The following is a 15,684-nucleotide window of genomic DNA, read 5'->3' on the forward strand; positions in this document are numbered from 1 at the left end:
ACACATCTCCAATAAACAGACTAATTGAGAATATTTTTAAAAATTCTCCTCACTACCACAATTCTTCAAAACAAATAACAGTTGTAGTGAAAGCCTTCGAAATACTAACAGAAGCTTTTGCAGTTTTTCAGAGTAATTTAAAATACATAGTAGCCAACTGACATGTTTTTGGAGCCAAGTTTCCAATATAGTTGGAGTCAAATAATTAAATACAGGAAAAAGCTTTCCATTGGCCTCATAGGGATGCAGAATACAAGAGGTATGTCTTTTTTGTGAGTTGTATGAATGCCAGAGTACAGCCAAATACCATTTTAACAGCGTTCAGAAATGCTTTCAAAACATTACAGGGTAAAGAAAATACATTTTGAAGATAATTTTCTTTCCTTTTCTACATTTCTTAAATCTCCATTGTTTATTGTATTGCTTTTGGCCAGTTCCCGCTACAGACCTTGAACCCATAACTCTGAGAACTGAAGCTCCCAGGACAACATTGGGTAATGACTTTTTATGTCCTTAACCACTTAACCACAATTTCCACTTGTCCAGTCTATTTCATTACTATCTTGGTCAAGTGGTGTTCTTTTTCTAAGATTTTCTCATTGCCCTCTCTTATCACTCAACTATATTCTTCATTTTGAATATTGAAGATGTTTAATATAAGTTATGTGGTTAGTCACTTGGTTAAACCTGTATGCAGCTGGTACACGGCATCTGTCTTCCATATTATCCAGCTTTATTAGTGCTTTACAGAACCTGTGATTCTGCCCCGTGTTCTGTGGTAAAGCTAAATTTCAAATACAATTAGGAGTGGCTGCTCCATAAACATCAATATTAATTCTATGGACATCAACCGAAAGTTGTTTTAAGATAGGGCATTTTTATGGTTTACCAATGATTTTAAGAAGTTAAATTTGTTTATTCTAATGTTTAATGGGATGTATGTCTAAGCCAAATAATTTCTAAATATGATCTCACAAAAGCAGGTGAGCCTGGGTCCATCTCCGATATGGACATGCTGTGTTTCTGGTTTCCCTGGAGTCAGGATCCTTATTGAAAATCTGACGCCAATAATAATAAGCTTTTCAGATTATTAGAATAATGTTATATAATCCTTCTCAGAGAACTGTCGGCGGACAACTCCCCCCCCCCCAATTTTTTTTGCATACAGATGACAAAAGAGACAAATTTATTAAGACTTAGGAAATTTAGCCAAATTTTACAAAATCCAGAGCTGTGTATCATCCTTTCTTGAGTTTCTGGAGTCATAAGACAACATTAACCAGTTTCCTTCCTCCAGCTCCAAAAACAACACAACGGACAAGAACACGTCGTCCACGTCCCAAACATAAAACCACACAGAGCCCAGCGGTATCTCAGACTAAACTAGGTAAATATGTGGTTCCTGGTACCTGTGGAACCCCTTGGATGTGATACGTGCATGACAGTTTAACTTGCCACCTAATAGCTCTGGTGACCCTTCATTGTGAAGGCCGAAGTCACAAGAGCTCTAGTTAATAATTATGACTGCCTTGTGCTGCTTGGTATCTTCTTGGTAACTTTGTATTTTATTTGCTTTCTCTGAAAAATTATATTTTTCTCTTTGATTCTGGTTTATCAAAAACTTACCTAGTTAAGTAACTAGCATATTTAGTTCACTTAGTCACACATTTTATTAAGTGTTCCATTAGCCTCTGTGAAAAATAGTTCAGAAGTAACAAATCACTTGGCTGAGGAAGGAAGTTTCTTATGTAGAAACTGTTCACTAATAGATGTAAAGGAATATGGGCAGAAGCAATATATCTACTGGGCTTTACCAACTGTTAGGCACATAGTTAATTCTTAGAGAAGTAAAAGATACGTGAGCTGGTAAGTGTAACGTGGACCTCAAAATTTATACAGTTTGTAGACCTGTTGCTGGGATAGGCAGGAATAGCATAAACAGAGGCTGGAAGGTACTATATATGTGGGTGACAGCAGAAGATCGGAATTAGGAGGGCAACCTGAATGGGAGAAAGGAGGAAGACAATGTTCACTTAGCTGATTCTCAGAAATTTTGGTCAGTGATGCTACTTTTAGATGGGTCCATAAAAAGGACCTTAAATGCCTGACTTCAGTGATTGGATTTAAGCCAATTGGCTACCACATACTCTCCTATCCTCCTGGGGTCAGGCCTTTTCTGTCCTGGTAGCAGAGAAATGCACTGACAAGTTTTGCAGACTGAATGACCCTCTGTATCTTGTTATTTTATTTAATATCTTTGTTTGGACAGTCGTCTTGGTCTTCTTCCAAAGCAGACACTCAACAAAAAGCATCCTCTATTTTGGCTATTCATTATAGTATCTGCTTAAATATATCAACTATTGCATTTATAATGACCTAGGGATTTTTTTCTAATAAATTATACTTTCACATTGTTTTCTCATAATTTTTTACCATAAAATTCCTTGACAAATGCCTAAAGATTTTTCTAAGTAGGGTTTTTATTGTTGATGCGTTATCAGATAATATTAAAAACAAGCAAAACTTAGAGCTCTGTGGAGATACTGAAGATATAACCATTTCATAAGAACAAATATCTTTGTACCTTCACCTCAGAACTTTAAAAATGTTGCTTTTTTGCTGTAGAACCAATACCGGACTGGTGAAGTTCATTTTGAAGAAAGTTCAATGACTTTTCTTTTAACGTTTCTTTTTAAATTACTTTTGATCATTGCTTGCTAGAGTCTCTGAACCCATTACTCCTGGGACATCTGTAGGTAGTGATATTTTATGTCCTTTAGCAAGTGCTTTCTCTTATTCATTGTTAAACTCATCTGTGGTGCTATATAGACAATGATGTCATACTTTGTCATCATCCTATTACAGTATTCATTTTACAATATAAAAGGCTTTTTAAAGATTGTTTATTAAAGATTTTATTTTTTTATTTATTTTGAGAGGAAGAAAGAGAGCACACACAAGTGGGGGAGAGATAGACAGAGTATCCCAAGCAGGCTCTGTACTGTCAGCTGCCAGATGCAGGGCTCAAACTCAAGAACCATGAGATCATGACCTGAGCTGAAACAAAGATTTGGCTGCTTAAACCAATGAGCCATGCAAGTGGCCCTAAAAGGCTTTCTTTCTAACAGAAATGTGTATGGACTGAATTCAGCACCACTGTCTGCCCCATATCCCAGCTTCAAATTGTATCATGTCAATCTGAGTCTCCGCTTAAACAATACTGTTTGTTAGAGCTAAGGCCTAAATATGATAGTCTGTATATCCCTTATTTAGGCCCCCAATAAGTTATCGACTATGCCATGATTTTTTTCAGGCATCCTTTTTCTGTATTGCAAGTTCTGTCTAACTTTTTTTCACTTTGTAGATGTTTCAGCAATGTATGCTTATTCTAGTAAATGACCAAGTGGAATATTTGCCCGAGCCTAGTTATTTTAAATTATAATTAGAAGTGAATACTGTAGTGTGGTTTGAACTCTCACCCCATCATATTTTAGGAGCAATTTGTAACCAGTTTTGGATTAGGGACACTTTCAAAGAAGTGATAGTTCTTAATCTTCTTTTCTTAAACAGAATTATATTGTAATTTTTAAACTTGGGAGAACTCAATTAAAAAAGGAAACCTCTTAACATACTAAAGGAGAAAACATCAAACCAAAGTAACAGTTTTCTCCACTCAAAGAAACTCTGACAAATTTTAGAAAGATTAGTATATCATCTTAATCAGAGTTTATGAGCTATCAACACTATATTAATCCTAAATTTTCTTCCTTCAGCTACAACAACAAAGAGACCTCGTCGTCCACGCCCCAAAACTAAAACCACACCCCATCCAGAAGTACCTCAGACCAAACTGGGTAAATACGTGATTTCTGGTTTAAGGAATCCTAGCAGTCTACCCCAGTTGGGATCCTAAATTCTATGCACACAGTTGGCACATGTTCTATATATCTCTTAAGAGTAAAAGCTGCTGGTTAGTGAGCAGAACTTGAGATACCTGAGTATCTTGTGCTTCCTGTGTAGGAATCTTCTCCAGCAATGACTGTTTTATTTACTTTTCATGCTATTTGATTCCATTCATGTCTTAGGATAAAGCTTGCTCAGTATTGAACCAACACAATCAATTCAAGTGGACTTCTTTTATTAATCCCCTCATAACACCCATAACCATATTAGTAGCTATGAGATACATAAGAAGTGGGAAGTATGTTTTATCCCCTAGTATGTATTATAGTTGTAAACAAAAGCCATTCCTGCATAAACATAGAGAAAATAACATGAGGCAGCCATGTTTACGCAAGTATGTGGCCGGGGGTGGGGTGGGGGGTGGTGGTGGTGGTGGCTGTGTGTCTATATGTATAACTTCTCAGGTGGTAGAAATGCTATGTAATGGGTTAATATCTGGAGCAGGACAAGGATCAGGATATTAGAAAGAAACTAGTACAGAGTTTGGGTGAGTGAGTGGGTAAGGGAACAAAGTCTGACAAGCAGTGAATATCTGAAGCTGGCCTCCCAGATACAGAATGATTTCTAGGTGCTCTCCTGTTGAGTGGGCCCATAGGATAACTTTAAGGGAGGCTGAGAGGTGTACTTAAGACTTTAAATTTGACCTACGAGGCTTCAGTGATCCTTCTGCACAGGATCATGCTTTTTCTGCTCTTAAAACTGAGGATACCTAGTTTAATATAATATCAAAAACAGGGGTTCTTTCTCACCTTACTGTATCAAATGCCACTCTTTTCACTAAAGACTTAGTCTCTTGGCTGGTGTAGTATCAGCTTCATTTTGGCTATGTCTGGTATGTGTGGTGAACAGACCCTAAAATGACCCTTTACTCTTCAGCACCTCATACTTCCTGCCTCTTGGTATTAAAGATGTGCGTAATCCATCTTTTCCCTGCCCTTTCTCCCTTAGAAGGCTTAGAAGCATTTTACTGTTAAGATGAATTTTCTGACATTTCATGCATTCACAAAAATCTCTTTGGTTTCTTTTATTGATTTTTATCAGTTCCTACCACAGTCTTTGAACCAGTTTTTCTTAGAACCGAGGCTCCAGGGACAACACTAGGTAAGGACACATTACATCCATCAGCACCTGCTTTTCCTGCTCATTTGAAACCCACTTCATCACCATCATAACCACAGCTTCTTCTGCTTCATGAGACTTCCATGTCATCCTCTATTGTCTGTTCAGTTATCGTTCAGTTACTTCTTTGTCATTCTGTTACTTCTTAATATACTGAGGAGAGTTAAAGCAACTCATCTGTTTTTAAAGGAGCCAAGTATGAACTTAGTCTAGTATATGCATCTGCAATTTAATGCATGTGAAAGTACGGCATCTTAACCCATGTAACCTGTTAATCACATTATTTGTTTGTGAGTTTCAAACATAGGAGGGTTGGGGTGAGAGTGTCTGTCCTTGGTCTAAGCTGAGTATTGTCACAGCTGTTACAGTGTGGCATGATTCTTGTGCGGATCTAAATTCCTACAATTTTATTATGTGCATCATTTTGTGTTTTTGTTTTGTCATTTTAGGTAATGGTGTGGTCTTCTTTCAGTAAGGGGTGAAATAGAAATGAGCTCAATGATAATCAATTTAAATTATTAGTACCATCATTAGTTGAAATTCACCCTCCATCTTTCCCACCACCCTGTAACTCAGTAAAGTTTTGGAACTTTTATCATTTAGAGATACTTGTGAGAATATCCTTGATATATAAACTCATGTTTCTGTGTGACTTATGTTTTTCAGAGTAATGTAAATGATATAAAGAGGCAATTATCGAAATGGGGGCAAATATATTAAGCTGAAAGGAAAAGTTTTCTGAAACTCAAGAAATTAGAAGACATATAATCCTATCCACAGCTTCTGGAACTAAGAACACTCTGTTAACCTGAGGTTTTCTTCCTTTAGCTCCCAAAGTACCTCACCAAACTCACCCTCCACATCCCAAACTTAAAACCACAAGGAGTCCTGAAGCACTTGACACTGAGCTAGGTAAATGTATATATCCTGGTTAAGCCTATCCCAGTGGGGCCCAGAGAAAGTGAAGGGGCAAGTCAAGGTAGATAATGAGAACATGGTTGGAGGGGTTTAGGTGATAGTGAATTTCTCAGGCTTGTGAATGAGAATCTTCTCTCTAAATGTTTATTTGATTTCTCATTCAATTCTTATTATTCTTGAAATGTTAAATGTGTGTAGTGGAATGAAATAGGTACAGAATGAATATATGTTTGGGTAAATGGGAAATTGTTTCTTGGTAACTACAAAGTCAAGTCCAAGTCATAAGGATCTAGGGTAGGAATTGGCATTTTCTATAAAGGGCTTGAGAGCAAATATTTGGGACTTTGTGAGTCATGTAGTTTCTGTTGAACATTTTTATTTTTTTCTTTTTAATTTTACAACACTTAAAAAATGGAAAAATCATTCTTAGCTTTACATGGAATATATGAAAATAAGCTATGGGCAAGATTTGGTCTATGGGCCATCGTTGGTCAACCGTTGATTTAAAGAATCAATAATCAGAGTAGGCCAGAATAGTTGGGAAGGACTGAGCATTGAAATCACTATAGATTTAGAAGGCTGGGGACAAAGGGGATGGAGAAGTACATAAAGGAAGGACACGTGTGGAGGGCCAGTGAGGGAAGGCAGAGGCTTTTCTCACCAGTTGAAACTCTAGGGCTTCTAAGTTTGATCAGAAAGGGCATTTTTCTGAGGCTACTGTAGCTAAATGGGCCCAAAGGACCAGTTGAAAGGTATTTTTAATGTTGGCCTAAGGATTTTGAATTCATTTAGTAATGATCAATGTTTGTATATAGTCAGGCTTTGCCTGAGCATTGGACAGAGAGCTACCCTGCTATACCTCAGACTGAATGCCCGTCCCTTCTCCTGTTCTCTTAAGTATTCTGGTAGGCAAAGCTCACTGTCTCTTTCCAAAGACGAGTTCTTAGCAAGATTGATGTGGTCTATTTTGGTACATTACTTAGACTAGGATTATCAAAGAGTGAGACACTACAGGGGCACCTTACAGGGATAATTATCTACTACAAAGACCACTCCTACTATGTGATGAATTGGTACCCGCGTGCAGAGATGCCGTATCTCTCAGCTCAGAAAGTGAATAGTTTTTGCTTTGTACTCTAGACACATTAGTACTTAGGTACAATTAATTTTGCAGTTCTGAGATTGTATAAATATTTAACATTTCATTTTTGTTTTTTATTATTTTTGGTCAGTTCCTGCTATAATCTTTGAACCAGTCACTCCTATGAAAGAGACTCCAGGGACCACATTTGGTAATGCCATTTTCTGACCTTCAGCAAGAGCTTTTTCTGCTCATTGTCAAACTGATTCCACTTGTCATTCAACTACATTCTTTATCTTATGAGTTGAACATAAGGCCCAAAATGATGCTTCACTCTCTTGTTCTTAAGAGAGTCATGCCTGAATCTAGTTGGGGATATCTTTTTGCCCTGTAACTTACTTTAAAATTTTTTCATGCCACCTTCTGTTTTTGTCTTAATCTGAGTTCTCTGCTAAGGCAAATATCATATGTTCATGTGAGCACCTAATCCTGATCTGTGCTAACCAGGCTATGACAGGGAAGTTGCTTTATATATCCTTTGTAGTACTTTTTATCTGCCTGTTTGTTTTTGTTGTTGTTGTTAACTTTTGAGTAATATGTTTTTAGTGAATTGTCAATCAGATAATGTGATCAAGGACAGTAAGTTTAAATAGTAAGCCCCATCCTTAGGGTGAATCTGACTACCCCTTACTCACCACCATAGTTTAGAAATAGATGATTCTTAATCTTTTAAATGCAGTCAGGGTACTCTAGGAGAATGTGATAAAGGGGTTCATGACTGGCTCAGTTGGGGGACTGTGCAACTCTTGATCTTGGGGCTACAGGTTTGAGCCCCACATTGGGTGTAGAGAGTAAAAACAAATTTAAATATTTTAAAAATATATGATAAAAATACTAATATTGACTCTCTGCATTAATAACTTCATGTTTATGTCATTTTGACCCCCAAATATCTTCAATAACAAAGGAAGATACAGGAACATAGTAGGGGCAAATTTTTCACACTAGAAATGTATATATTTTATGCAATTCAAGACAAATCTGTCAAGCTTTAGAAAACATTTTTTTTAACTTCATGATTTGTAGAACCATCAACTTTAAAGGTTATCTTTTTCCACCTCCAAAGACATCCCAGTGGGAATGTCATTCATAAACCAAACTTAAAACCACTCCAAGTCCTTTAAGATCCTGGGACTACACCAGATAAAAACTGAGTCCTTTGTTTCAGAAGCCTGAGCTTTCTATGAAAGCTTTGTTTCATAGCCTTACCTATTAAAAGTGTAAACCCACATAACCCTCTGATGAGGGAATCATGAAGAGTCCTTTCCCGTTCAGTGTTGGTGAGAAGTACATGTTTGGAAGATACATAATTTTCCTCTTGCTCAGGGTAGAAGGAAACATGTTTTACTTAGTCTTCAGGCTAGTGGAACACAAAAACTTTTCTTGCATAAAAAGCCTAGAGAAGGGAAATAAGGCAGGGTGCTTTCATAAATTCAAGGTTTTTGTTGGGTACATCAAGTGCTAGACTGATTATGTAAGTTATTGAAGAAGTAAAGCATCATTTTGGGCCTCAGTAGATCAGGGAAGGAGTTTGGGTCGTGACATCACATCAGAATTTGCACAAGTGGACAGGTGAGAGAGAACAAAGAAAAAAAAATAGGACACGTTTAGAGGCCACCAGAGGGGCAGAGGTTCTGGGGCTTTGAAGCATCTGTCAAAACATTTTGTTGGTGATTCTGCATTTGGATAATACCACAGGAAGTTGAAGGAGGGCTTGAATGTTGCACTCAGGAGTCCAAAGTTGTTCTCATGAGCATCAGAAATCTCTTATTTCCACACTGGATAAAGTTTTCCCTGCACTGAGTGTGGATGGGTGCTTTACGAGTGCCACAGACTGAGTGGGTGCCCCTTACACAGTCCTCTTGAGTACCTTTCTATAGACACAAGTCACAAAATCTTTCCAAAGATGAGTTCTAAGCAAGGTCTTCATAGCTATTTTTGGTTATTTGTATAACGGCTACTTGGATATTTAGGAATTTTTTCTGTAGCCGTAATTTGATAAACATGGTACATGTCTTCTTTATTCAACACCCACTAAAGTGCAAGTTAGTTTTTTACATGCCTTTTCAAGATGGTTAGTAAATGCCTAAAAATGTGCTAGAGTCTACCATATTAGATTCATATAATCCGCTATCTAGTAGAACTGTTTCCCTCTTTTGCTAAACAGAGACCACAGGTAATGACTATCTCAGGAGATGTAGAAGTCCCTAACTACAGTTAAGCCAAATCTGGACAAAATAATGGGTTTTCCTTCATATTAGTTTGCTAAGTCTGCCATAACAAAAGAGACTGGGTGGCTTGAGCAATAGAAATCTATTTCTCACAGCTCTGGAGGCTGGAAATTTAAGATGAATGTATCAATAGTTTTAATATTTCCCAAGGCCTTTCTCCTTGGTTTGTAGATGGTCTCATCTTTCTGCATCCTCACATGGCCTTTCCTCTGTCTGTGAGCATCCCTTGTGTGTCTCCCTATTCTCATATGGTCATGAGTCATATTGTATTAGGGACCTGCCCTTGCAACCCCATTTAACCTTCATTGTCTCTTCAAAGTTCCTATCTCCAAATACAGTGACATTTGGGAGTTAAGGCTTCAACATAAGTATTTGGGAGAAACACAATACACTCCACATACCCTCCATCTATAAATAAAAATAATAATTCTAGAGGCAATGTTGCACTGGAAAAATACATTTTGAAGTGGATGTTGTAGCTCTTTATACATCTTTAAAAAACTTCTTTTGCTTATTTTATTACTTCAGTTCCTGTTACAGATCTTGAAACTGTTACTGTTAGAACTGAGACATCTGGGACAACATTAGGTAATGATTCTGTGCCATTTTCCAAATGCTTTTGCTGTTCATTGTACATTCCATTCAGTCTCCATCTCCTAGATTTTCCTCCTTCATAAGACAGCCACCATCATCCTCTGTTGCCATTCAATCAATCTGAAGAATACTGAAGCCTCTTAAAAACAAGTTTCCTGTTGTTTTTATGAGAGCAGACATTAGCTTAACTCAAAACATTGCTGCCATTTGGTACGTTTGACATTGTCGTGTTAGCTCATGCTCCACTGAACAGTGTTCTGTGTTAATACTAAGTTTAAAACAAGTTGGGATCTGTTTCTTATCTAGGCGGATCAGCAATAACAGCTACTCTTAGACTCCTTTGCACATCTATGTTTTAAAAAAACTATTTGTATGATATGTTTGTTTCTTTGTTCCTGCTTTAAATAATGACATGTTTTATTACTAACTTGATAGATAGGAAATGATCTAAATCTGCAATTTTAAATTATAAGCCTTTCCCTTAGTGTGACTCTAGCCTCCCCTCCCCTTGCACCAGGGTTGAGCCCTCCTCATTTTTTCCCAGTGAAGAAGTTCTGTGAGTGTTTAATTACAAGTGCTAATCTTCATGCCTTGAATGAATTACTCAACTACATACATGAGTTTGCCCCAAAGTACCATCAATGATAAACGAAGATACATTGGCCTAAAAGGATTGAAAATTTTAAATTACAAAAAATTGCCTAGAACTTTTGAAAATTTAACAGCTTTTGTAAAAACCTCTCCTTGATATCCAGAGCCTAAAGACCTAGAGTAACACAAAGTTTTTCTTTCTTCAGCTACCAAAATGTCACAAAGACCCCGTCGTCCACGTCCCAGACCTAAAACCACACCGAGCTCTCAAGTACCTCAGACCAAATCGGGTAAATGTGATCGCTTGATTTAAGGGTGAACCCTAGTAGCCTATCCCAGTGGGAACACAAAGCAGTGCCAAGCTGTTCGTCGCTCTAAGCCTGAAGTCATGAGGCATGGTCAGGTGTCTGAGAATATGGCTGCTTTGCCCAGGTGTCAGAGAATACAGCTGGTTGAGATATATTTGATGCCAGAATATCTTACTCTATGTGAAAGTCTTCTTTTATATGCATTTAGTATATTTTTACTGTCAATTTCTGTCAAATTTTAATGATAAAGCTTCTTTAGCAGAGTCAGTATATGTAGTTCAAGGAAACAAAAAAATATAAGGAATATAAATTACATCCCTTGCATATTTCTGGACCAATATTGAAAATTGCCAATATTGATGTGATAATGGTGAGTGATATGCCAGCTATGAGAGACTTTCTAAAAATAATGGAGTTGGGTATATGTTTGCATGATACATTAAACACTGACCTTGAAGAGGAAAAGACAAAGGTGATCTAGACTTGGACCTTGGGCTCACTACAGGATTTGAATGAATGGAGGGAAAAGTGAATCAAGGAAGAAGGGCTGGACATGTGGAGTGGTAGGGGATCAGCCACAAAGGCAATCCAGTGGGCCTAACACAGAATGTCCTACTTCCAGATGGCCAAAACAAGGTTATTGATGATGCTGCATTTGTAAGGGTCCAGGCAGACAGTTGAAAGAGAATTTTGAGGACCCAATTCAGAAGCTTGGATTTGATACAGGGACATCAACTGTCTTCGATTTCTACTTTATTTGGGCTTTGGCTGGACAGATAATCTAAGTATTTTAGACTGAGTAACCATCTTTATTTTGCTCTTTTATGTGTCATGATGAATTCTTGGAAAGATCAGCATAGTCTACTTCAATGATTAATTTTTATATCTATTTCAAACTTATAAACTGTTTATTGCATCCATGTTTACTTAAACATAGCAAGTGCACATTTTCAGCTTCCATAGAAATACAGACTGATAAGATTTTTTTAAAGACCATTTCTTTTCCAAGTTTGTTAGGTAAATGAATAAGAATATTTGCCAGTGCAGAGTTTTCCATATCAGAATCCATTATCTAAAACCTAGGATAATTTAATGTTGCCTTCTTTAAGGCAATCAAGATAATTCAAAGGCTAAGCTGAAGACCATGATTGTAGTTTCGCCAAGTGTTCAAAGAATGATTATCTACTCTTTCCTTAAGAGGTTATTTTTTGTTTTTGTTTTTGAGGAAGGGTTGACACACAAATAGATTTGTTTGGATGTGAATGTTCTGACTTTTTGTGTATTTTAAAATCTCTTTGGTTTACTGTATTTTTTGGTCAGTTCCTGCTACAGTTCTTGAACCTGTCATGCTTTTATCTGTAATAACAGATATACTGGCTTTTCAACAAGACGTATTCTGCTTGTTTTATAATCCAGAGTTTCCTCTTATTTTATATTACTGTATGTCATTCTTTTGGGCCATTCATTTACATTCTTAAAATTATGAAAACTCTTAAAACAAATCATCTGTCTTTTCATAGAGAATCAGTCATTCATGAACGTACTTTAGGGCATTTATTTGCCATGTAATCTATTTTAAATTGTTTCACGTTATTTTGTATTTTTTTTAAGCAGTGCTTGCAGTTAAAAAACTTTTTCAAACATACTATAGGTTTCTACCTCTAACTTAGTTAGAAGCCATTAACAGCTATCGTGAGGCCAAGAGAATCCATTCATTTCACATCTACATCTCTACCTTTTTTTTTTTTTCTATTTGTGCAGTATTTTTTTTTGTCTTGTTTCTATTTAGGTACTAATGTGTTCTTGTTTTAGTAGTTATGTAGAATGTATGAAAGATTGAAAAATTGAGTTATAAATCTCAGATTTAATATGACTGTCCTTGATAATACATTAAAATTTAGCAATGGTTCTTAACCTTTCTGTTGTCCAATCAAACTGTTCTGTGACACTTTGATTATAATTACTAAACTTTATTTCTTTAATTAGAAATGGATTTTTTCTTCAAAGACTATTCTGTGCTAATAGAAATTCATTAAGGAGGATACATGACAAAAATCTCAAACTAGAAAGGCAAATATCTAACAGGTTGTAGATAATATCGAATCATGTTTTCACCTCTCATTGCTTCCAGAAAAGAGGTAATGTAGTTGTGTAGTAACCCTAGAATTTCTTCCTTCAGCTTCCAAAACATCACAACAGACACGCCGTCCACGTCCCAGACCAAAAACGACACCAAGTCTTGAAGTATCTCAGTCCAAACCAGGTAAATAAGTATCCCTGGTTTAGAGCCTCAGCAGCCTAACCCAGCAGGATCTCAAGAGTAATTCCAGTGGTTGGGAGTAACCAATAGGCCCTATTAAAAATATAACTCATGTTAAACAGAATTTCCCACTGTAGAGATGGCAAGAGGAACACAGTAGGGGGACAGCTGTGGGGCAACCAAAAGCCTCATAGCTCCTGAGTGAAATCTTCTCTATAACTGTGCCTTTTATTAACTTCCATTTGTCTTCAAAATAAAATTCCTTTAGAAAAATTATGCATATTCAGTTCAAATTAACAGGGTCTTTAGTATCACCAGGTCATATTAGTGTCTTCGGTGGGTGTACATTAGATGTGGGAGACATGTTTTAGTTCTCAAACCTACAAGAAAATTGAGAACAAAAGCCTTCCTCAATAAGATAGAAGATGGCGTTAGAGAGCATGTATGCACAGATGAGATTGATTTCTGGGTGCTCTCAACAAAATGTGCTAGGTACATAAATAGGATCAGGAAAAGATTAGGAAATAGTGGGGCCTTGAAACCACCATAGTACATGGATGACTGGAAAGATAGGTAGGAATAAAATCAGAAAGACTGTATATATAGAGAGACAAACCAAAAGAGATAGTCTAACTTTAATACTAGTATAGAGAATGCCTGACTAGACCGTGGTCATCAAAGCTTACTGAATCTTGATTGGTCCATGGACTCTTATGGTGGAGATTCTTAGGCATCTGATGGAACAGTTGAGACTTAATCCAATAGACATCAGCAAATTCGTCTTTGCCCATGAGGGCATGTTCTTTCTTTGCTTAGAATAGAGGGATACCCTGTTAAATAGATCATGCTTCGGCCTCACTTTCTTTCCAAAGTTGTTAGTAATACCCACACATCCCACTTTATTACTTAAAATCAAATCATCAAAGGAAGAATAAGGAAATAGTTACCTGACTTAGGTATGGCCAAATTTGAGGAAATCAACAGTCTACTTTTCTAGTTTAACAGTTTTTAAAAGTTGTTACATAGTTCTAGAAAGCATATTAATAAGACTCATTTTGAAGAAAATGTCTTGAGGGTTTTTTTATTAAACAATCATTTTGTTTATCTTTAATGCTTTTGATCAGTTCCTACTTCAGACTTTGAACCTGTTACACTCAGAACTGAGACTTGGGTAACAACACAAGGTAAAAACACATGCTCCTCAGTAGGTGCCTTTCTTTCTGATTGTCAGACTCATTCCATCAACATCATACCTGCAGGTTCTTTTACTTCATAAGGTTATATCATCCTCTGTTGTCACTCCATTAAATTCTTCATCCTAAAAGTATTGAGGACTTTGTTCAAACAAGTTATTTCTTTTAAGAGAGCCATGCATAAACCTAACTCAAGTCATCTGTTGTACATGTAACCATCTGAAACTGTTTTGTCATCTTGTGTGCTTTTTAATCATGTTTTGTTAAAGCTGGGTTTTGACTCTACTGACTATTATGGCATTGGGAAGTTTCTTTGTGGATCTGAAGTTCTTCTCTCTTTTTTTTTTTTTTAACTCTCCATGTATTATCTCTTCTTTGATTAACTTTTTAGTTAATTACATGGCCTTATCTTAGTAAACTGTCAAAGAGTTTGTATCTATCACCACACCATAATATGTTAGCAGTGGAACTTACCCTTTTGTTCAATAGAAGAGTGCTATGAACAGTTCTTTGTTTCTTGAATAATTTTACATGACTCATTCTCAATGAACTTGGATTTATAAAAGAATATATACTATTATATTAAGGGTGAAAGTTTCAAATTAAAGGTTAATAAGGAAAATTTACTAAATGTAGTAAGTTTTAGAAAATCTGGAGTCATGTGTCATGCTGTCCTTAGCTTCTGAACTAGACTCTGTAGTAATTGAAGATCTTCCTTCTTCAGCTCCTAAGACATCGAAACGAACCCGTCGTCCACGTCCCAAACATAAAACTACACCAACTACTGAAGTACCTCAAACAAAACTGGGTAAATGTGGGTTTCTGGTTAAAGGAGTAAGTCCTAGCAGCTTTTGGGAGTCTGGGATTGATGCCAGTGGTAGAAGTGATAGCCCAAGTGAGCCCAGTGAGGGTGGGGGCACTAAATGATCTGCACTGATCCCCCTGTTGAGTAAGCAAAGGAGAATATGATTTGGGGAGACGTGTGGCAGCTGAATCCCTTGTGCTTTCTGCATAAAGATCTTCTATTTTAATGTGTATTTTATTACTTTTGCTTATTTTGTTCCATACTTCTCTAGCAGACAAAATGTCTTAAATAGAACCAATCATTTTTTATTTCAAGAAACAGTGTCTTCCATTTCCCCACAGCTACATCAACAGCTGTGAGGATATCACACATGTAGCCTGCTTGTTTTTACTTCTCAGGCTGTAGTGTAGTGAAAGTCAAAACCTGCTCCAATAGGAAGCATTTAAAGATTGAACCAAGGCAATGTGTCTGTGCAAATCAAGATTATTTTTTGCAGGGGTTATAAACATCTTTGAGCATAGAGAGAAGTTTGTGAAGGACAGGAATAAGGAGTTAGAAATA

The 15,684-nt window shown here is 36.7% G+C and overlaps 1 protein-coding gene across 1 annotated transcript in view; it reads left to right on the top strand.

The window, feature by feature from the left end:
• The window catches only part of ABI3BP (ABI family member 3 binding protein), a 263,744-nt gene that overhangs the window by 157,080 nt on the left and 90,980 nt on the right, over positions 1–15,684 (top strand). Inside the window, exons 28-41 of the mRNA XM_047100450.1 lie at positions 435–494; positions 1,298–1,387; positions 2,724–2,752; positions 2,980–2,989; positions 3,774–3,854; positions 5,005–5,064; positions 5,911–5,994; positions 7,233–7,292; positions 9,901–9,960; positions 10,764–10,847; positions 12,186–12,305; positions 13,045–13,128; positions 14,250–14,309; positions 15,043–15,126. Coding sequence (XP_046956406.1) covers positions 435–494; positions 1,298–1,387; positions 2,724–2,752; positions 2,980–2,989; positions 3,774–3,854; positions 5,005–5,064; positions 5,911–5,994; positions 7,233–7,292; positions 9,901–9,960; positions 10,764–10,847; positions 12,186–12,305; positions 13,045–13,128; positions 14,250–14,309; positions 15,043–15,126 — 966 coding nt within the window. The remainder of the gene's footprint in view (positions 1–434; positions 495–1,297; positions 1,388–2,723; positions 2,753–2,979; positions 2,990–3,773; positions 3,855–5,004; positions 5,065–5,910; positions 5,995–7,232; positions 7,293–9,900; positions 9,961–10,763; positions 10,848–12,185; positions 12,306–13,044; positions 13,129–14,249; positions 14,310–15,042; positions 15,127–15,684) is intronic.

This window comes from Lynx rufus, unplaced genomic scaffold (assembly GCF_022079265.1).
Source record: "Lynx rufus isolate CCGP_SWC_20201006 ecotype Redwood Valley unplaced genomic scaffold, mLynRuf1.p SCAF_5, whole genome shotgun sequence".
NCBI classification, from domain to species: domain Eukaryota; kingdom Metazoa; phylum Chordata; class Mammalia; order Carnivora; family Felidae; genus Lynx; species Lynx rufus.